The sequence below is a fragment of the Grampus griseus genome (assembly GCF_964374135.1).
Source record: "Grampus griseus genome assembly, chromosome: 20".
NCBI lineage: Eukaryota > Metazoa > Chordata > Mammalia > Artiodactyla > Delphinidae > Grampus > Grampus griseus.
Window position 1 is genome coordinate 14,130,269 of NC_139014.1, and position 22,492 is coordinate 14,152,760.

The following is a 22,492-nucleotide window of genomic DNA, read 5'->3' on the forward strand; positions in this document are numbered from 1 at the left end:
ATTCTTATTATATTTTCTCTGCATGGATTATTTCAGTTTATAAATGTATGTTAGTAATCACAATAGTAATTTGTAAATACGTAATGGAATGGAATGGAAAACCATGTGTTCTTCAGCAGTAATATTTGTAACACTTGAAAGAGTTCTTTTTAATAAAGAACAACTTGATAAAAAAGATCAAAAAGATTTTGCTCCTGCCCAGGTGGCAGCCTGGAGATATTGCAATATCTTTAAACCATGTTCTCATGGATCCATTTCTCCAGCTGAATGATACTGGTCCACTAGTATCCTTCATGTTTGTGGTCACTGGCTCACCCCTTCTAGAATTAAGCTTAATTTCTTCTGAGCTTGCTTCTAGTGAACAATTCTGAATTTTGAACAACTCATAAGTAGCCATGTCCCTCCCATGCGATGGTGGGCGTCATACCGGTTTTAGAAAGAGACCAGGCAGTGGGTTGGATGGGGCCCAGGGCCACCAGGAGGGTATTCGGACCCCAGCTACACTGCTGGTTGCCAACTACACTGAAGAATTTGGGCTTGACTCCTTTTGTTAGTGGCACTGAGTTTTCTAAAATTTATATAGAAAACTAGGAATTCCACTGTCACTCATCCTGTTATTTTTCAACTAGGTTACAATGAAGATGTTGGAAACCATGCAATGAAGCCATTAAATGAAAATAAAGGTAATCATCTATCTAACTTTTTAAAAATTAGAAACCTTTGCTTTTATATAAAAGACCCCTAGGAAAAGAACAAAAGCTGTTAAGGCCTGTGGCTATTTCCTCATGTCTCTTAAATGGAGATGCCTATTGCTTTCTCCAGAGATGCTGTCGTGTCTCTTGTTACTTGTCTTAAAGATAAGCAGCAGTGCTATTTTATTTTATTTTTTATAGTGTATTTTTCATTTTTTTTGTTTTTTCTCATGTATTTTTCATTTTTATTAAACATGTAGATACAAAGTAATATTTATAAGTTATGTATAAAACATAAACAATAGCAATTCAATAAATAACTGCATACCCATCATCCTTTAAAAAAAAAGAACATTTCCACTACCTTTAAAGTACCCTGAGTACTTCTTCCCACCCCAGCCTCTTAACACTTTCTTTGCCAGCTTTATTGAGATATACTTGACACATAACATTGTGTAAGTTTAAAGTGTACAACATGATGATTTGCAGTAATGCTATATTAAAAAACACCTGTGACTCTACTATCCAAGAGAAGGGAGATACTCCTGATTTATTTCGTAGCCCATTCTGAATCAGGAAGTTCCATTCTGGGTGTAACTTGATTTCCTATGTGTATGCCTCATACTCTCAAAGCAGTTTGGGGCTGGGGACCCCGTTCCCCATTTCCTGAGATCCTTTCCATCTTGGAGAAAGCGTTCTGTGCCTGTGGCCTTGGAGAAGTCTTTTATAGTTAACTGCTGTGGCCGATGCCGGCTGTTTTCTGTATCTAATGAGCTTTACAAGTCCTCACACTGTGGTAACAACGGGACCTGAGCCGGAGGGTCCTTCCACATCCCGGGAGTGCAGGCCTCCTCATTACCTCTCCCAGCCTGAGTTTTCTCGCCCACTTAGAATGGAGTTAAGCCTGCATCCAGCTTCCCTGTTAAAATACAGACTTCTTCGATCACTTGAATAGAAATCTCTACTGTGGTCCGAGACCCCCCAAGGAGACTCTGTCTAACCGCAGGCTGCTGTGGTTCTTTCGAGCAGAGCCTCTGACCTTGGACGTGGAGTACACTGAAGTGGAAGTGACCGCCCCTGAGCCTCACAGAGGTAACACCATCACTCAAGGGATTCCCCATGTTTTACTGTCTGCTTGGGTGTAGATGCCAGGGTGGGCTGTGCCGTGGCCCCCGGACAAGAATCTAGTCACCCTCATCACTCAGAAGGGAGGTGGTCTGCAGACAGATGGGCTGGACATACCCAAGGCAGGAGCAGTGACACCCACCCATGTTTGGAGGTGTAAAATTTCATTAATTATTATTTATCATACTAGTAATGATGGCTGCGTTTTATTGAGCAATTACTAAGTGCTAAGAAATGGGTCTGTTGAGAGACTTTTAGCAGGCAGCCTCACTCCTGGGTGTTTGGGCATCCTTCCAGAGGTAGCCCCCTTGCCCCAATCTAGCACCTTCCTTAAAAAGTTGCTTGCAGACTGAGCTTGTATAAATGAAATGTGCAAGGGGATGAAGGGGCTTGGCTATTTAAAGGGACAATTGGGTAAAGGCTTTTGAAAGCACAGACTCCCTCTGCATGTAAACAGTGGCACCATCATTATGCTTCAGGCTTTGTTTTTATTGTGTGGTTCTCTTGGGCACACTGCCCTGGAGAAAGCCCCTAGCTCTGGTCCTGCACTGGGGAGACTGACTCAGGGTGGGTCAGTCCACAGCAAGCACTAGAACGTCAATCTCAGCTGCTTCGGGCACCACAAAAAAAAACAGGCACATCCTCCTAAACCTCCTTAGTTCCCGCAGAGGCTGCCACACAAAGGAAGCAGCCACCCGAGCCTTCCTGCCCTGCTGGGAAGCTCGTTAGGGCTGTTGCTGTGCATCCCCCTTCCTGCTGAGGCTGAGGCCAAGCTGCGTCCACTCAGCCTTGCAGGCCCGGGGCTGCTTTGCAGACCATGCCTGTGTAGCCTCAGCCAGAGCCACGTGGTGATGGCGTTCTCTTGTCACCTCTTGCTCCATGATCTGGAAGGAGTTTGGGGTTCCTTCCTTCTTCCCTTGCTTAGCACGGTTCTAGGTACCATGTCTGCAGATGTGTCCGTGGGACCTTCCAGGCAGGGCCGTCCCCTGTAGCCCCTGGGGCTGGGTGCTGCACAACAGGCCACCATGCCCATAGTCTACAGTCAGCATGGCCCCTGCAGTTGGTACTGCCTGATCTGCACCACTACACAGGGCATCCCAGTTCCAAGTCTAGACTGGACGGGGCAGGGGTGGGGGCCACGGCCAGCCTGAAGTTCTCTTTCTCTTTACTTCATGGTAAAGTGATTTGCTTGTTGGGTTAGCAAATTATGGGCGCATGATGGACCAGCCCCAGTGCAAGCAGCAAAGGTACATATGTGGTCCCCTTCTCGTGGAGGTGTAGCCCCTGAGGGAGTCAGGAAAACAAGGAACCGATGAGCAGATAGTATCAGGTTAGAGTCAGAGTTTGCAGGAAGAGTGGGGTGTGGTGGAAGGCCTGAAAGGTGATGCCTTTTCTGGCTGGGTGGTCCCAGAAGGCCTGTGTGAGGGGTGGCAGGACAGTGGGTGGTGGCCTAGAGCTTGGCCCATTTAAAGACCTGAAAGGAGACCTTAAAGGATCCTTAAATGACTCTTTCTGGTCCTTAAATGTCTGCAGAGAGGGCGAGAGGGAGTGGAGGCAGATGAAGCTGGGAGGACCAGGCGGGGCCCAGGGACTGCAGGGCCGCTGGCGTTCTCTTTTTGTTCTAGTCTCAGTGGACTGGGGGCCTTTGGAAGCCTTTAAGCAGCGAAGTAACAAGTTCCAACTTCCTTCTTTTAAAAACGATCCTTGTGGCTGGTGTGAAGGACGGATTAAAGGGAACAAAAGTGGAAACCGGGCAAGAGGGGATGAGGATGGAGCCAAAGTGCTGGCAGTGGATAGATTCTGGATAGATGTTACAGACAGACCGCAGTACTGGATGAAAAATTCGTGGCCAGGATGGGAGAGACAGAATGACTACATGTTTCTTGACCAAACAACCACATGGATGGTCGTGATGCCTGCGATTGGGAGGCACAGGCTCATGGGGAGCCTGGTTCGGTTGGGTTAAATTTGAGAGCCCAGGAGGAGACAGCGCAGGGGTCTTGGTGCTCAGAACCAAGTGTGGGCGGGCTCTGGCCGATGGGACTTTAGGGTGCTCCTCGCCGGCCTTCCCTGGTCCAGCCTGAGCCCCTCCATCACCATGCATCGTGGGTGCCGTCCCACAGGTAACAGCTTACTTCCTCCTAAGGGGGCTTCAGACTTGGAAGGAAAGGGGAACCACAGCAAGAGGGCAGGGCTGAATGTGTGTGGGAAACCCCACTGCCCTCCATGCCCCACTGTGCTCAAGCAGAGAGCGATGGCCCTGGGTTCTGGCCTCTCGGTTCTGATACCTGTCCCAGAGGGCCGGGCCCCACCCTTACCCTGCTGCCGGCTGGGCCCGGGCAAGGTGGAGTTATGAGGGCTGTATGTGAGGCCTGGAAGGCTTTAGATTGAAGGAAACTGAAGCAGGAAGAAGGAAGCAAGGTTTTGTCCTTGGAAAAGCATCCGTTTTCCATTCCTTTGGGGATGTTTCCACGTTAGCAGCGTCTGGTTTTCTTTTTCTTGCTTGAAGGTGGGGAGCGGTTGAAGGGAAAAGAGAACCCCTGGGACCGGGCGAAGAAGGGGTGCTTCCCTTTGCCAAGCTCTGTACCTGCAGGGTTGTAACCAGCCGGGTCACCTTTCCCCAGTCTGTACAAAGGTGCTGAGTGGGCCGCAGGGGCCTCAGCAGAGCTGGACTGAAAGTCACTCGGGTGGAAATGGAGAGTTTCTAGGGGATTCAAGTTGTTTTCTGGACCCAGCCTCCTTGGCAGCTGAGGGACAGTGGGGGAGAGCGGCCTGGCCCAGGATGCCGTCCCCCTGTTTTCTCATGGGTGGGGAGTGGGGCATTACTAGATGAGGGCCAGACTTTGTGGGTTCAAGGCCAGTGGTGAGTCCACTTGACCTGGTCTTGGCCAACCCAGTTCCCTGTCCTCAAGGCCTCCCTCCTCTACAGATGGGATGGAGGAAGGAGTGGGGACCATGTCCAGCTCTAACCGTGGCTGGCAGCTGACCAAGTGGTCACTTGGAGGTGGAGGAGGGGTGGGAAGGAACTCGTTAAATCCTGGTCTGCTGCATGTTTGCTCTGAGACTAATTGCTGGGAAAACCCCATGACGTTGAAGCCATCTCTTTCTCTGTTAACAGAGAAAAACAGAAGCCAAAACAAAGCCCATCCGGAAACATCCCTGGCAGCAGAGACAAACAGCCTGCTGGCCTGGTTTAGTCGTTAGCAGGCAGCTGCTGCCTCGGAGCAGCGGGAGGAGGGGCACTCTCAGTGAGCTGCAAACCCCGTCCCCTGGCCGGGCGGAGCCAGGAGGGCAGTGGGGGAAACTGCTGGGCCAGCTGCAAATCTGGCAACTCAACCAAGAAGTGAAACCATCCTGCTGCCCTGGCTGATACACAGAGTTATGAGGTGAAAGGGAGTTGAGTGCAGCTCCTTGGGTCCAGAGGGTGTCAGAGCGTCCCCAAGGTGACCAGAGGTCTACCCGCCACCCCTTATGTGCCTGGGGGTGGTGGAGCTCCCAAGGGTGTCCAGGGCCCCAGGCTTGGCCGCGCAGTCCCTCCCCTCCATTCCCTCCCAACGCCCCCAGCTCCCACTGTGAAGGAGGATGAGTTGGCAGGGCCCCCAGTGCTCCTGGTATGCAGTGTCCTAGAGCGTTTGTCACAGCATTGTTTGCATACCATCCGCCCCACGGCCCGGAGCTTCCGAAAGCTGGAACCAGGTCCCCGGTCACCTTTTCCTCTTCCACAGTGCCCAGCACACAATAGGTGTTAGGACCATGTTGAACGAGTGACTTGCCCATGCCTGACATTGAGCAAAGAGTCCCTTAGTGATGCGGTAGAACCCCCAGTAGATAGGGGAGTTGCTGGAGCTTCCCTCTGCACCTTCAGATCTGCTGCCGTGGAGAGTGGAGAGTGGTGAGGGCATCTCTGCTGTGCTCTTAGAGAAAGGCAGGTGTCCCAGCAGGGGGTGCCTGGTATCTCAGCCACTCTGCTGAGTACCAACTGCTATTCGGTGCCCTGGGGGGAGTCGCTACGATGCCTTCTGCAAGGTCCTGGCACCCCAAGTGCCCCAAGTACAGCTGTCTATCTGAACTGCCACCCAAGCTTTCTCCTGCCATTTAGATCATGACATAAGAACCACGACCACGTAGTGTGTGACGAATGACCGTGATTTTAATCCTAAGACCTAAAACTTCAGGGATCAGGCTGATCATGCCAAGAGCCTCCTGAAGGTTGGAGTCTGAGACAGAGACACCCGCAGGGACGTTGACTGTTGTCTTCACTGTCCCATCAACCTTTACAGGCGCCCCAGGCAGCTGTGCAAAATCTGGGATCGGGAGGAGCACAAGACCCGGGCGCTGCCCTAGAGGGCGTGGGGCCCGCCAGGGGAGATGCTTGTGGGGGCGAGTCGTGTCAGTGTGCCGTGGGCGCCCACGTAACTGCCCAGGGCACAGGGAAGGGGGGAGTGTGTCAGGGAGTGTGTAGGTGTGTGAGGGTATGTGCACCCAAGTGCAGGAGCGAAGCTTGTCCTGGGGCTTGGAGGATGAGGAGGAACGGGGCAAAGCAAAAGGGCCGTGCAGACAGCGAAGGAGTGTGTGCAGGACCAGGGCATGAGAGAGGGGAGCCTGGTGAGTCGAGGGTATCTTGGTGTAGTTAGAATCCGTGTACGTGCCCTGGCCATCTGCCACTGAGGAAAACGACATCCACGTGGCACTGACCGTGGCGGCAGGAAGCATCACCCAGTCTGGGGTTCCGTTTCCCGATTTATAGAGAGAGAATGCTGGCCACACGGCATCAGGCAGCTTTCTACAATAAGGCTTCCTGGTCCTTTGTGCAGGTGAGAGGGAAGTGGCGGGCTGCATCCCCTGAGGGTCTGTGTGTGTAAGTGCATGTAGATGCACCATGAGCGTGTGTACGTGTGTGTGTACATAACCTGTGTGTGTACGTCAGCTTAAACAGATGGCTGTACAGGGGCTCTTTGTCTCTCAAACCACTGAGGCTCCTCTGGTGTAATCCACACCCTAAGTGGGTCATCTTGTCTGTTGTTCAGAAAGGGTCCAGACCAGAGGATCTGAACCCTGTCTGCATATTAAAATCCCCTGGGAAGCTCTTAAAAACACCAACACCAGGGCCCACCCTGGACTAATTCAATCGATCTGCAGTGAGGCCCGGCTTGCTGACATTTGAAATCAACCAGCCCAGTTGTCTAGAGTTGTAACTGGGCCCCAGCTTATCCTTAGAGTCACAGATGATACCCAGGCTCTAACCCTGACCTTGGGTAATTGGGAGACCCTAACCCAGCCTCCTGAGAGGGGCTGGCAGAGCAGCTGGACAGAGGGACACAGTGGCAGAGGAAGAGGGATGGGGCCACCGAGCTGGAGGCTACAGGTCTGTGCTGGGGGTACCTCTACCTGCGCCCCCTAGGTCCAGGGGTCCCACAGTGGCCTGTTGGCCTCATACTTCTAGGCTGAGAGTGATGCTGGAGGGACCATGATCTTCTAAAGCCGGGAAATGGCCCGGGCTCAGTAGTGACAGGGATTCCAGGGGCTCCTGGAGATGGGCACTCGTGGGGTGGGTAGTGGGGTACAGCCTTGCCTGGGAGCCTCCGACATTTTCCTGCTTCAGCAGTGAGCTGACCTGGTGCCCAGAGGCAGTTGTTGACCTGTGCTTGGTCCCTTTCCAGGTCTGGGAACAAAGGGCACGGAGACAGTGTACAGTGAAATCCGGAAAGCTGACCCCGGTGAGTGAGGGCCCCTTAGCTCCCCCAACCGGGGGTTGGGGGGAGGGCGCTTCCCGCAAACTCATCCATGGGGTCCTGGGAGTGGGCAGGGGAAAGAAGGAGCCAAGGCAGCCAGAAAGGGTGCCAGAGTTGTTAACCCTCTCTTCCCCACCACCCTTAAAATGTGGCCACAGGTGACGTGTACTCTTTATTTAGTCGATGAACACTTATTGAGTGCTGGCTGCATGCCAGGCAAACAGAACCTTATACCTTCACACCCAACTAACGGCCAGGTGGACCAAAGCGTGTCCTGGCACCCCTGTGTGCTCATGAGATGCCCAGCAGCCTCCCGGGCACTCCTGACCCCAAGAGAAGCAGCGTGGCCCTGCCTGTTCTCAGGTGCCAGCCAGGGGCCCCACCTGCTCCTCACCCGGGCCCTGGTGCACTGGGGCTCCCGAAGGTCTTAGGCAAAGTCGGTGCTTTGCTTTGAAGACGTTCAGTAGCTTCAGCCTTTCTGGGAGCACGCCGACTTTGGGGAAGGGTGTATGGATCTACTTCCGCTTCCTTTGATTTCAGCCCGGACCCCACTTCATTTCCCATTTCCACTGCTTCCTCATGGAGAGATTCCCTGGGACTGAACAGACACGGAACTGGGGATACTCCCAGCAATCTCATTTTTTGTGTAATTATTCTATTCTATTCTCATGAAATGAAATCCACAAAGACCACTTTTATTTTTTTATCTTTTTTTTTAATTGAAATCAAGTCGATGTACAATATTATGTAAGCTTCAAGTGTTCTACCTAGTGGTTTGGCGTTTGCGTACATTGTGAAATGATCACCACGATAAGTCTAGTAACCATCTGTCCCCATACAGAGTTATTACAATATTATTAGCCATATACCTTATGTGATATATTATATCCCCATGACTTATCTTTTTATATAACGTAGGTTTGTTACCTCCTAATTCCCTACACCTATCCCCCATCCTCCTCCCTTCTGGCACCAACAGTTTGTTCCCTGTATCTGAGTCTGTTGTTTTTTTTTTTTGCGGTACGTGGGCCTCTCACTGTTGTGGCCTCTCCCGTTGCGGAGCACAGGCTCCGGACGCGCAGGCTCAGCGGCCATGGCTCACGGGCCCAGCCGCTCCGCGGCATGTGGGATCCTCCCGGACCGGGGCACGAACCCGCGTCCCCTGCATCGGCAGGCGGACTCTCAACCACTGCGCCACCAGGGAAGCCCTCTGAGTCTGTTTTCACACAAAGACTACTTTTAAATTCTGAAAATAAGTCACAACCCAAAGGGCATAAACATTCCAGGGGAAAATAGTCACTATGCAGATATCTTGCTTTGTACAACAAACCTCTACTTAAGTGGATTCTTTGAAAGGGAATTATTAAAACAGGCTGGAAAACTTTGATAAAGCCTGGCTACCCCAAGGATGGTCCACAGACAGGTAGCAACGATCTCAGGCCCAAACCAGACTCACAGGGTCAGAATCTCCAGAATCTGAACTCCCAACAAGGTCCCACATATTTCTTTTTTTTTCTTTAATATTTATTTATTTATTTTGGTTGTGCCAGGTCTTAGTTGTGGCCTGTGGGCTCCTTAGTTGCAGCACGCAGCCTCCTTAGTTGTGGCATCCGAACTCTTAGTTGCGGCACGCATGTGGGATCTCGTTCCCTGACCGGGGATCGAACCCGGGCCCCCTGCATTGGGAGCATGGAGTCTTATCCATTGAGCCACCAGGGAAGTCCTGGTCCCACGTATTTCTGATGCTGCCAATATTAGAGAAGCACTGTCTTACCTGAAGAGCCTACTTGTTATCTGAACTAGGAATCACCCCTTAATTAATCTTTTTAAAAGTGGTATTTTCATGGGTAGAGCAGAAACTCAGCCCCATGGAGAACTTGACTGAATGATAATTTGAAAACCATTTCCTGGGGAATTCTTGGCTTCAGTATCTCATTTTGCATTCTCAGTCTATTCAGAGCTAGCAAAACGCAAATTTAGAAACAGGCTTCCTCTGTTCTTCCAGTGTAACAGAAAGCTGAAGCTCAGATCAGGTTCAAGGTTGGTCCTGATGGGTAATTGTGTAAAAATGCCCCCTTTGCTTTCCTCGTGGTGGTCGCTGAGATGGTTCGCTTTCAGTCGCTTTGGTTATGCAAAAACTCACGTTTATTAAGCACTTGCTGTTTGTGCTAAGTGGTCTATATTACATTATCTCTTTCAATCCTCCACAGTAAATCCCATTTTTCAGATGAGGATCCTGAAGCATAGAGGGCTTAAAACAGTTCCCCACGGTTAGCGTTAGTACACCAGAACTGGCCCACCCCAGAGCTGGATTCCATGCTCCTGATCATTGAGCTGCCTTTGGTTTGGGGAAGGGAAGCTGGTGAAGTGTGGAGGCCACAGGGAACCCCGGCTACAGGAGGCGGGGAGGGGCGGGGGGCGGGCTGTGGCCACCTGAGGCCACCCCTGGAGGCCCCATACAGTTGGTGAAGGCCACGCCCAGTGTGGATTCCAAAGGGCTTGTGTTAGGGACCCTGCAAATTAGCCTGAAAAAAGACAGATTAACAAGAAAAAAGCAGTGAGAGTAACTCGGTGGAGTGGGGTGAGGGAAGCTCCCGGAAGCCTTCCTTCTGCATCCGTTGATGCTCATTTGCCTCTAGCTCAAAATAACCCTTATGCCAAAGTGGCATGTTTGGGGGTGGCATATTCTGGTTTTCTACTCTGCTTCAGGGTAGCTGTTCAAGTGGGTTCTCTCAGTGTCCCCAGGCTGGTTCTAGATGCCTGAGTCCCCAGTCCCCGGCTGTTGGAACCTGACTGCTCCGGCTGGCCTCAGGCTGGAACAGACCACAGGCACCATAGAACCCAACCCGGTAGGGATTTGAGGTGGTAAAGAGCCCTGTTTTGCTGGGGGATATCTGAGCCCCTGTCCTGGTGCTGCCACTTAACAACTGTGCGACTTTGACCAAGAGGCCTGACCTCTCTGTGATGACTTAGTTTCTTCAACTGTTAAATGGAGATGCGATTAAATGAGAAAAGGGGATGAGACGGCGCCGTTTACTCCAAGCATGCAGTCAGTGTATCACCCCTACCATACAGTGAGCATTCAATCCATTTTAGCTGAAAAATGCATGAGGAACTTGAGCCCTAGTGCCTGGCCCAGGGCAAGACTAGAGCCAGCTCCGGACTCCCAGGCCAGGGCATTCCCACTGTGCTATCTGGGCCATTAGGTGTCAGTTGGGGCTTGGATCTCTCTATAATCTGGTCTTTCATCTGGCAGCCAGCTCCTGCCAGGTAGGTAGAGGGAGCCCTGGGTCTTATAGCCAAAACCACATCGCTGCTGCAAAAGCCAGCGTCCTGGAAGCCAAGGGAGTTCCTGTTTTTGAGCGTTTCCCACTGAGCTGCTGCCCAAGGGGAGGAGGCTGCAGGCCTTGGTTGATTCCTCTTCCCTTTTCTTTTTTTTCCTCTGTCAGCCACTCAAAACCACCATAGGGTCGATGGAGGCTCTATTATTATTCCTGCTCTACAGATGGGGAAATGGGCAGAGGTGAAATAGCTTGTGCTGGTCCCAAGGCCAGTGGTGGCAGAGCAGGGACGGAGTGTGGGGAGCCTGGCTGCAGAGTGGCGCACTTCACCACCCTCATGTTTCCCCTGTGTTGCCAAATCAACTGGTTTCCACTTTCATCAGCCTAATTAGAGGATGCAACTCTGTCTACTTTAGAAATTAAGAGTAACAGCCTGGTGTGGTCTGGGTGAGCCTGGGTGAGTCATGGAGCCTCTCGGGACCTCTGTCACCTTCTCTGTGGAATGAGGGGCATGGGCTCGAATCTGGATCAGGGGTTCTCCAGGTTGGTTACAATACAGGTAGACTGGCACCACCTCTGATTCAGTAGGTCTAAGTGAGCTGAGAATTTGCGTTTCTGACAGATTCCCACATGCTGCTGCTACTGGTCTGGGGACACACTTTTAGAACCATTTTCTAGATGCTCTGAGTTCCCTTCTGACTGTACCACTCTGAGTTCTGCTGTGCTTCTCGTTTGAAGCGGTAGAGTCTTTCTTACTCCCCAGCAATCCTGGAGGAATTGCTCTAGATTGGCCGGCAGAGATAACCCAGAAACACTGTATGTGTGTGTGTGTCTGTGTGTGTCTGTGTGTGTGTGTGTGTGTTGAGGGGAGGGTGTGACTCACAATAAAAACAAAGGCCCCGTGAGGGTCTCTGGGCTGGTCTGGGAGCAGGCTGAGCGCAGAGCTGAGTCTTATCTGACTTTTCCTTCTTAGGTTTTTGTTCTTCCCCAACTGACAAACTTCCCCAGTTTCTCAGTTCCCCATCATCTTCCAACGAGCAGCACTTCAGGGCTGGCTATTTTGGGAAATGGCTCACAGGGCGTAGTTCTGGCTCTTAGACCCCCTTTTTCCCCTGAGTGATGCAAAGGAAAACTGCTCCTCTAGATAAGCAAAAGGGCAAGAGGCAGGCCTGCCTCCAAGGAGCAACCCCAGGCGGGGCTGGAGAGGGTGTCAGGGGATCTCGTAGGCCGTGGGAGGCACCAGGTCTTTGCAATCTTGGCTGTAGGCTCTGAGCTCAGCATTTTTTTTTTTTAAACCTGTGGTAAAATATATTGGGTTGGCCAAAAAGTTCATTCGGGTTTTCGTAACATGGAAAAACCCAAACGAACTTCTTGGCCAACCCAACACATAACACTTGCCATTTTAACCATTTTTACATGTACATTTCAGTAACACTAAGTACAATCACATCGTTGTATGGTCATCACCACCATCCATCTCCAGAACTTTTTCGTCTTTCCAAACTGATACTTCTTACCCATTAAATGATAATTCCCCAGACCCAGACCCTGGCAACGACGACTGTTCTACTTTGTGTCCCTGTGAACTTGACTACCTTCAGCTGTTTTAATCTGTCAGATCAGGTGGTTGAATGAATGATCTTAAGTTGCTTTCCAATCATAACATTCAGAGCCTCAGCATCCTGGCGTTTGGAAGGGATGGTCATTTGTCTATGCCTTGGTCGCTCCAGACCCAGGCTCTGGAACATGTCTGTGGTGGGTGGGGACTCAGTCCCTTCTAAGAGTCACTCCCCAGGTCCCTTGGCGCCAATCCTAATCCTCTGCCCACCTTTGACTCCACGTTTGCCCTTCAAATCTGAGTTAAGTCCTGGATCTCAGGGGCCATTTTACCGTGTTTCTGCTGCATTGTGTCAGCCAGAGGCCAGCCTGGGTGGTTCTCTGTACCGCAAACCTCATGGAAAACACCCTTAATAGGAGACCTGGGGGTTGGTCTTGGCTCCGCCCTCATCAGGTTATAAGACTTGGCCCCACCCCCACTGCTATCCCATCAGATGTCAGTTTCCTCACAAGTCCCCACTAAAATTCCCTTGGCCTCAGTGGAGCTGCTGCGGGGTGGATGTGTCAGTGTTCCTCAGGAACGTACGTGGCCCTTGAGTGGATAAGGGCTGTTGTGGACAGGTGGGTTCTATAAAATGAGGAGGGAGGGAGGCATCTCTTCCAACTCATTACCTCCCACTGGGTCTTGACCACAGTCACACACATCTGCTCTTCTGTATTTTTTCATAGTTGAAAATTTATTGGAAAAAATTTTTTTTCTATAAATTTATTTAATTTATTTTTGGCTGCACGCGGGCTTTCTCTAGTTGGGGCAAAGGGGGGCCACTCCTCGTTGCGGCATGCGGGCTTTTCATTGCGGTGGCTTCTCTCGTTGCGGAGCACGGGCTCTAGGTGCGCGGGCTTCAGTAGTTGTGGCTTGCGGGCTCTAGAGCACAGGCTCAGCAGTTGTGGTGCACGGTTTTAGTTTCTCCGTGGCATGTGGAATCTTCCCGGACCAGGGCTCGAACCTGTGTCCCCTACGTTGGCGGGCAGATTCTTTTTTTTTTTTATTTTTTATAAATTTATTTATTTATTTTTTTGCTGTGTTGGGTCTTCATTGCTGCTCCCGGGCTTTCTCTAGTTGCGGCAAGTGGGAGCTAGTCTTCATTACGGTATGCGGGCTTCTCACTGCGGTGGCTTCTCTGGTTGCAGAGCATGGGCTCTAGGCGTGTAGGCTTCAGTATTTGTGGCACGTGGGCTCAGCAGTTGTGGCACACAGGCTCAGTAGTTGTGGCTCACAGGCTTAGTTGCTCTGCAGCATGTGGGATCTTCCCGGGCCAGGGATCGAACCCGTGTCTCCTGCATTGGCAGGCGGATTCTTTTTTTTTTTTCCTCTCACTGTTTTGGCCTTTCCCGTTGCGGAGCACAGGCTCTGGACGCACAGGCTCAGCAGCCATGACTCATGGGCCCAGCCGCTCCGCGGCATGTGGGATCTTCCCGGACCGGGGCACGAACCCGTGTCCCCTGCATCGGCAGGTGGACTCTCAACCATTGTGCCACCAGGGAAGCTCCTGTTGGAAAATTTAAATTCATTATTAATATGTTGTTACAGTGACTCAAGCACAAATGGCATTATGTTTCCTACTCTTAACTATTCCAACACCTGAAATATTCATTTTTAGGAAAATATAAGTACTAATACAGTAGCATACTAGAAAATTTTGATATTAAAGCTTATTTTCCCATTGGAGTTACTTTGCCTTTTTTTTTTTTTACATATACATGTATCTATTATTTTTCAAATTCTTTTCCCATTTAGGTTGTTACATACTATTGAGCAGAGTTCCCTGTGCTGCTATTCTATTTTGTTGACATACTGCTGAGCTAACATCTTCCTGTCCCAGCAATTAAGTCAGTCTGAGGCGAGGAAACCTCTCGATCTTTGAGCTTTTTCACTTTCCAGCCATTCGATGATTCTTTGCTACATGTTCCCTGCCTGTTAGGGAGGGAGGAGAGGGATGCTCAGAACTTGGAAGACTTTTATCAGAAAGAGACCAAATTGAAGTCAGCCTCAGGAGAAGACAGAGCAAGCCCCAGGGACACTGCCAGAACGGGTGGAGAAAGAGATTCTGCCCCTCACTGAGCTTCAGCTTTCTCAGGGGAATGGAGAAAATGCTGATAATTTCCTCATCATTTAGATCTGCAAGCTTAGCATTTGGGGTTTTTTAAAGTTCTTGTTTCCTTTTCCCTCATTTGCCTGAGGTTAGGGTTTGTCAGCAGTAGCAGCTGTAGTTATGGTTAACGATACGGCTTTTACCAGAAACGGGAAAACTCGTCTGTTTTCGTGCTCCTCAGAAGCAGCCATGTGGATGATCCCCGGAAGTGAGCACTGCAGGAAAGTGATCCAGGTGCCAGTGTGGTACCTCTCTCTCCCAGCCCTTAACGAGAGCCCGTTTACTCCCACCCACGTGGTTTTGGACTTCACGCAGGATAGTCTGTTACTCAGCTGAGCCCTCTTGGTTGAGATGGGGGAGGCGTCTTCGCAGGGTTTTTTCATAGCTTGGTGCTCTGGGCTGTGAGCTGACCTGGAGTCAAAGGCGCCCCCCACCCCACCTCTTCCTCCTCTGCCTGGTGCCAACTAATTCAAGGAAAGGTTTGATTCTTTTCCTCCCCCTTGTGCTCTAGTGCTCTCCTAGTGACAGGAGCTAAAAGAGCTAAACCGTAGCTGGGTAGAGAGCCTCTCCATGAGTCGGCTCACAGTTATCCGTAGCAACGCTCCTCAGCTTCCCTCAGCCTGCTGGAGCCTGGTGTGAACTGGAATTCCCGGCTAGCCAGGGAAGTGTGTATCTTCACTCTGATTCAGCGATGGATGGCTTTACAGTGCCCCAGCTCATCCTGAAAGTACTTTATAAAATGGTTTGCAGTTCATCCAAAGCATAACTTATTAACATATATTTACCCCAGTTTTTAAGGCAGGAGAATAAAGCGGTTTATTATAATTAATTAGCAATGCAGTCAAGTTCTTCCCTATGAAAGAACTAAGGTCTAGGATAAGATTTCCACAGTTTAGGGCAGAGGTTCTCAATGCAAGAGACATTTGGCAATGTCTGGAGACATTTTTGGTTGTCATAATTTGGGGCAGGAGGAGGGGTGCTACTGCATCTAATGGTTGGAGGCCAGGGATGCTGCTAAACATCTTAGAATGCACAGGACAAGCCCCATAACAAAGAACTATCCAGCCCAGAATGTCAGTAGTGCCAGTGTTAAGGAACTCTGGTTTGGAGGAATTCGTTTCCTGTCATTCCTCCAAGACGAGAGCTGGTTTTCCTCCCTAGATGCCCTGTGCCCACCTTGGAGGTATCCTGGGCACATCCCACCTGACAACTAGCGGTTCTGGGGAGAGATGCCAAGTCCTGCTCCAGACACTAACCTATGTCTTTTGGATCAGGCAGGGCCCACCTCCCTCACTCAGCCTCCTTCTTCTGCTTTCTCCTTGCCTGGAATTCAGACTTCTGGGATACTTCTTAAGGGAGCAGAAATCCAGTATACCAAGAGTGGCTGGTCATGGAGACGGGACCAAAGAACAGAGGGGCCCTATGCCATGTCCCCTCTGGAAGGGAGAGAAGAGCACTTGAGGACCCGTCCCCACCCATCCTGCGAGACCCAGAGCAAACTAGCCTAGTGGGCACTGCCAGCCTTCCCCCAGGGTGGCATCTCCTACCTCAGAGTGCAAGGTGGTAAAACTTGCTCCATTAAAAAAATATATGGGGGCTTCCTTGGTGGCGCAGTGGTTAAGAATCTGCCTGCCAATGCAGGGGACACGGGTTCGAGCCCTGGTCCGGGAAGATCCCACATGCCACAGAGCAACAAAGCCCGTGAGCCACAACTACTGAGCCCAGGTGCCACAACTACTGAAGCCTGTGCACCTAGAGTCCGTGCTCTGAAACAAGAGAAGCCACTGCGGTGAGAAGCCCACGCACTGCAACAAAGAGTAGCCCCTGCTCGCTGCAACTAGAGAAAAACCCACACGCAGCAAGGAAGAACCAATACAGCCAATAAATAAATAAATAAATTTATTAAAAAAAAATATGGATACTACCCACCAGATTCTGGTACCAAAAAGAAACAAAACAAGTGTGCGTAACTTGGAGCTCCATCCGCATCATCAGCGTACTTGAGTTTTAGTATTCTGTGTCCCTGTTGCTTTAGGAAACACAGCCTGAGGCTCTTGCCCTCTTGTGTCTGATTCCAGAGCCCTTGGGGCTTTGGAGGAACGAGAAGCATGGGATCCTTTGGGTCCTCCCAGGTCAGGTTTGGGCTGGGGGTGGGGTGCTGCCCACAGCCTTACTCAATGTGTGGAAGTTTACACAATGGCTCAACTTCTTGGTCGGGCTGATTCATCCATTTGGCCTTTGACGCCTACCTCTGACCCAGCCAGGACAGAAGGGGGCCCCTTAGGAACTCCTGGCCCTGTTCCCTCTAGAGGAGACGCACAATGGAGCTGTGATAAGACAGGGTTTGAGGAGGAAGTAGACTGGTGGAAACAGGATATTTTTAAATTAGAGAAAGAAACAGAAGATTGTGACTCCCGTTGTGACAGTTGGGTCCTGAGACAGCCCAGGATTCAAAGGGACTGGGCTTGAGCTTGGGCGGCACCAAGGCCCCTTGAATTGCCTCTCAAGTAAGACTGAGGATTTGGGAGTGGGGACAGAGTATGACTCTCCACCACCTTTAAGAATGGCAACCAACCCCCAAACCCTCATCTCCTCTTGGGCCTTCCCCAGGCTTCTGTGTCTTCGGAACCATGTCCATGGTGGGCTATTTGGGGAATCAGCCCCAACATGTAGGCCACTCCCCATTCAGAAACTCTGCTGTTAGTGGGGCCTGGTCCTGTCCAAGAGGCAAATCGTAGCCCTCTCTTGCCTCTTGCCGTGAAAATCATCCCTAACTAATGCAGACGGGGGTCACGCACCTTCGACGCAATGTCTCCTGTTCTCTTCTGGACATTTTCAGAATGTCCAGCCAGTCCCGGCATGCACCCTGGCAGGAAGACTGTGTGGTCTCCGGATGACTGAGATGAGGCTCCCTGGGCCCTACCCTTCAGACAGCACTTGAACCATATATGCCAAGGGCGTTGGCCTTGTTTGTACTTTCTGCTCCATTTGATCCCACTCCTGGGAATAGACAAACTAGTATGAAATATGGAAATTGCTTTATTCCCAAAGAGGACGTTGGCAGCATTATTTAAAATAGCCAACACTTGGAAAGCACCTCAACTTAAATGTTGACATTTAAGTCAACAGTGGAACCAGAGATAATTGTTACCTGCTTTCTACTTTTCTGTAGTTTTCAGTTTTTTCCCCTAACTAACAGGTGCTATTAATTCTTAAACAACTGTTTAAAATGTTAAACTAGCTGCCCGGGACTTTATATGCTTGTCACATGGAGCTACAGGGCCCAGGGGAAGCTATCTGTGGGCAAAGGAGCCATAAACCTGGGCACCCGGTGAGCTTGAGGGTCTGGCGTCTCCTGCACTGCACCCCCTCCCTCCCTCTTTATTTGCACAGCTCCTGAGATGTTGGGCGTGGGGGGTGGGGGGAGCCTAACTCATACTCTGTGTAGCTCACCTCCATGTTACCCTTTGTTTTGCAGATTTCGTGGAAAACAGATATTCTGTAAGTATACATTTCATATGCACTATTTTTTTTAAAACAGTCCATCGAACAGTGAAATATTTCCAGACTCACCCAGGTTCTGCAGCCCCAGCAATGACACCCGTAGACTAGCCTCGTCTGTTTTAGACCAGGAGCCTGGGCTCCTCTGACTAGCCTGGTCATCAGGCTAGCCAGGTTTTCTAGGCCAGCTGTGATTTTGAAATTCTCTCCTACTGTTTCCATCATTATGACTCAGCCCACTTGTGAAGGGAGAGCCTGGAAGTCCCCCGCAGGGTTGGGAATCTAGGGCTCTCAGCTCCAGATGAGCAAAGTCCACATTTCCTCTGAGTCTAGGTCCTTGGAGGTGAGGCAGATTCGGGGGGTGTACTTGGAGAAGAGAAGCGTCCAACAGTCACCCTCACACACCAGGCCCTCTGCTGCAGGGGACACACAAGGTCTTTGATCCAGTGAGGGAATCAGATGAGTTTTCTTGGCTGAGAAAGCAAAGGGATAACAGCTACTCCAGAAACCATGGAAACAGAGAACAGAGGTGCTTTGTTCTGTCTGGTTAGTGGTCTCTTCCCCAAGGAGGGGTCATTTGGATGGGCCATGAGGAGTGAGCAGGTTCCAGCAGCGTCCAGGTAGAAAGATCATCAGGGGCAGAGGCGTGAGGGTTGGAGCAGTCTCTAGCAGCTCAGAATGGGAGCAGACAGGGGTGCCGGTGACAAGGGATAGGGGAAAGGTAAGTTAGGGCTTGCTTGGGAAAGACTCCAACACCTCATTATGAGGTTTCATTCTGTAGGAAATAGAGGGTTTAGGAAGCTGCCACTTGGCAGATGGGAATGTTTAAAAGAAGTGCAGAGGCCCAAGTTCAAGTTTTGCGAAGACCCATTTTCCCCTATCTTCCTACTCCCAACCTTTTTATGAGCTACCCAGCAGCACAAGAGTTAACTAACTGGGCAGCTAACGTCTTAAGAAATGAGGGATTTGTCTCGCAAACTGCTTCTTTAAGGTCTGGGAAGAACTTTCAGCAAGATTGCCTGTAGCCCTTCCAATGGGCCCCCAGCTTCCTTTGTTTTGCCCGAGTCTGAATTCTTGTAAAACAGAGAACTCATTATTCCTTTGACAGACAGGAAGCCGCTGACATTCTTTTTATGGAGGAAGGCTATCAATTTAAGGAAAAGAGGAATGAAATGAATGTCTTTTTCTAGCCTAAGCCACCCAGACTCCTGAAATCAGAGACTGTTGCATTGGAAGGAAAAGGGGCCCAATTTATAGATGAGAAAACCGAGTCCTGAACTGGCAGGACAGCTCGACCAGGGTCACCCAGCGTGTTAATAGCAGAGCCAGGACTAGAACCCTAGGTCTCCAGACTCCCCGGCCAGTCCACAACACAAGACTTCCTCCAAGAAATGATGTCACTGTCCCAGCCATCATGGCATTGCGAGAGTGGAAAGTGAGAACTTTGCCCCATGGGCCTTGTGGGACTCGGATAAAGAGATGTTCTCCCGCTGCAATAATCGTGGCTGTGTCCACCCAAGGCAGGTCTGCTGGACCTGCAGGACTGACTTATTTACTTTTTCTTCAATCCAAATGATCTCTCTGGACAAAGGCTCTGAGCTCTAGGATAGACAGAACTTCCCCTTTCCCCAGAAGCCGGCCCATGGGCCCAGGAGTCTGCTTCCAGAATGCTCCTGAGTGTTCACCCATGGCTGGTCCTGTGCCCCAAAATAATAAGGCCTTTTGGCGGGAGCACAGGGATTCCCAGCCGTTGGGAAAGGCATTTTGAATCTTTAAGGGAATGCGTCTTGTTTATAAAAGAAGCAGGTATAGTTTCCCTAATAATCAGCTGGTGAGGGTCAGGAGAAAATTAATTGAATTGCTCAGCAGGGAAATGGGAGGGGATTTCCTTCCTGAAATCAAACCTGGCGATCATTCCCCGTTGTTTAATGGCCGTTGCTTCTGAAAACATATTGGAGGAAATATCTTAACAATGAGGTAGCCACTTAGCCAAATACTAATTTAGTATTGTTCGACTTGCTTCAATGGCACATTCTGACTTCATTTTTCCTCTGCCATTTTTGCCTTGTTTATAAATCGTGTTGTGGCCCAGGCAGACAGATAACGTGAAAAGAGAACACCCTGTACTTAAAGGGATGAATCTGGACCTGCCTGGGTCTCAGGATCTTGGAAGGGACTTGCCTTCTTACTGACAAAAGGCAATTTCTAGTTACAACTCATCTCCTTCCCTCCCGGGAGCCAGCGGGCAGCTGGACTGCAATGGGAACAGCCCTGGAGTTGGGATCAAGGGACTGGGGCATGAGTTCCAGCTCTCCAGCCACACCTGAGCTTCCCCATCTGTAGAATGGAGATGGTGATGGCAACAACAAAAACAGTAATGTCTGCCTATTTAAAGACCATCTTAAGGGTTAAGTGAGAAACATGTGTGCAGAGTACTTTGCAGATTGCAAACTATCATATAAAAGCTAATTGATTATCTATTTTAAAGTTCTTTTCATCAAACACTCTGGCGGCATAAGGCACGGGTGGAGAATTTACTTCACTTGGCCCTGAAATGCCCCTGTCACCTGAGGGGAAGGTAGCAGTTGCTTACCCAAAGCACAGGATTCAACCCAAGCCAAGCTTTGCCAGGAAGCAGAGACCCACATTAAAACTTGACTTTTCCCTGATACCTATTTATTAGACATGTCACTTCAGGCAGATTTCCTAATCTCTCGGGGCCTTAGTTTCCTCATTTGTAAATTGGAGGAAATAGAACCCTCTCGCTTAGTTGTTGCAAGGATTAAGCCAGCACCTAGCACAGATCTGGTTCACTGGAAGTGCTGGTGGGGGCTGGGGGGGGAGACATTCTAGAAGCAGGAAGTAGAGATCCCAGGAGCGTTAGAAGCAAAATGACCTTTGAGAGTGTCCACACCATGTTCTGGCCAGAAGTGGGGCAATTTCTTGGCTGTACTTGGTGCCTGACAGCTGGCCTCTGATTTACACACAGGCAAGCACAGGCTTAGATGTGAGCACATTAACCTTCACTTCCAAATCCCCAAGGCCTGGATGACTGTGGCCCAGCCTTTCCCATCTCTGGAGCTGGTCCTGCAGCAGCTCCCCGAGCGCTCACTTCCCCTGGAGAGGGGAGCGGAGGTGTCTGGGGAAGGACTTGGTCTGGGGCCTGCAGAAGGCTGGACACCAGGGTCACACACACACACACACACACCCCACCACCCCCAGCTGAGCGGAGGAAGTGGAGCGAGGGTAGCTGCCAGGGCTGGCGGGCCTCCAGCCCCCGGGGGCCAACACAGCTCTCTTGGCCTGCTTGCCTGGGTCTCTCCTGGCAAAGGAGGAGGCAGAGCCTTGGCCTTCCAGCTGGGGCCCCACAGACCTGCATCCTGTTCCGAGAGGCTCCTCAGCCCTGGCAGGACCAGAAAAAAACAGGGACTCCATCTCAGCCAACCCTCAGGGAGACAGACAGCCCGGCCATGGCGTTCCCAAGACGTTGGCCAATCCCCACAACTTCTGCTCCGGCCTCCCCCTGAGATCCACCTGCAGCAGGGGGCCCTGTGCTCGCAGAGGGCCCAGAGTCAGGCATTCAGGCAGGTGTTGCCTGCTCTTCCGGACTCACTGCTGCCCAGGGCCCAGTATCTCCCAGCATTGCTCCACTCTTGCCCCCTTGCTCCATCCATTCATCAAAATCCACCCCACCTCGCTGCCCAGCTAGGGTCCTCTCACCACCTCTCAACTCCTTCTGCAGTTTGTTAGGACCTCTTCCACCTTCTAACTTCATGCTAACATTGTTTGTCAATAATTGATAGGATATAAAATTCTCGGGGGCAGGTTCTTGCATCCTCAGCAGAAAGAACAGTGCCTGGGTCAGACGGGGGTCCAGTCACTGATGGGTGTGTAGGGGACACAAATACCCTGTGGAGCAGTTGGAGAACACTGCAGGGCGGCATCTGGAATTTAAGAAAAAAAATTTTTTTTCACTTGTATTGTGGCAAAATGGACACAACATGAAGTTTACCATCTTAACAACTTTTCAGTGTACAATTCAGGGGCATTAATGCATTCTCATCGTTGTGCAACAATTGCCAAATCCATCCACAGAACTTTTCATTATCCCAGACGCAAACTCTGTATCCATGAAGCCCTAACTTCCTGTTTCCCCTTCCACCCAGAATGGCAGCCACCATTCTACTTCCTGTCGCTATGAACTTGGCTCTTCCGGGTACCCCATTTAAGTGGAATCACTTGTTCCTTTTGTGTCTAGCTTATTTCAGTTAGCATAATGTTTTCAGGGTTTATCCATGTTGACATGAATCAGAATTTCATTCCTTTTTAAGGCAGAATCATATAATTTAAAAACATTTAGGTTTGATCATTTGAGTTCAGTCTTTCATTTTTGAAATATAAAAACAAACCTAGAGAAGGTTCACCTCATGTTAGAGGCAGAGCTGGAGCAA

At 50.4% G+C, this 22,492-nt stretch overlaps 1 protein-coding gene across 1 annotated transcript in view; it reads left to right on the forward strand.

Annotated features, from left to right (window-relative positions):
- PECAM1 (platelet and endothelial cell adhesion molecule 1) overlaps window positions 1-22,492 on the forward strand; it is a 55,180-nt gene that overhangs the window by 31,281 nt on the left and 1,407 nt on the right. Inside the window, exons 12-15 of the mRNA XM_082678394.1 lie at window positions 630-683; window positions 1,722-1,784; window positions 7,478-7,534; window positions 18,019-18,041. Of these exons, the coding sequence (XP_082534520.1) occupies window positions 630-683; window positions 1,722-1,784; window positions 7,478-7,534; window positions 18,019-18,041 (197 nt within the window). The remainder of the gene's footprint in view (window positions 1-629; window positions 684-1,721; window positions 1,785-7,477; window positions 7,535-18,018; window positions 18,042-22,492) is intronic.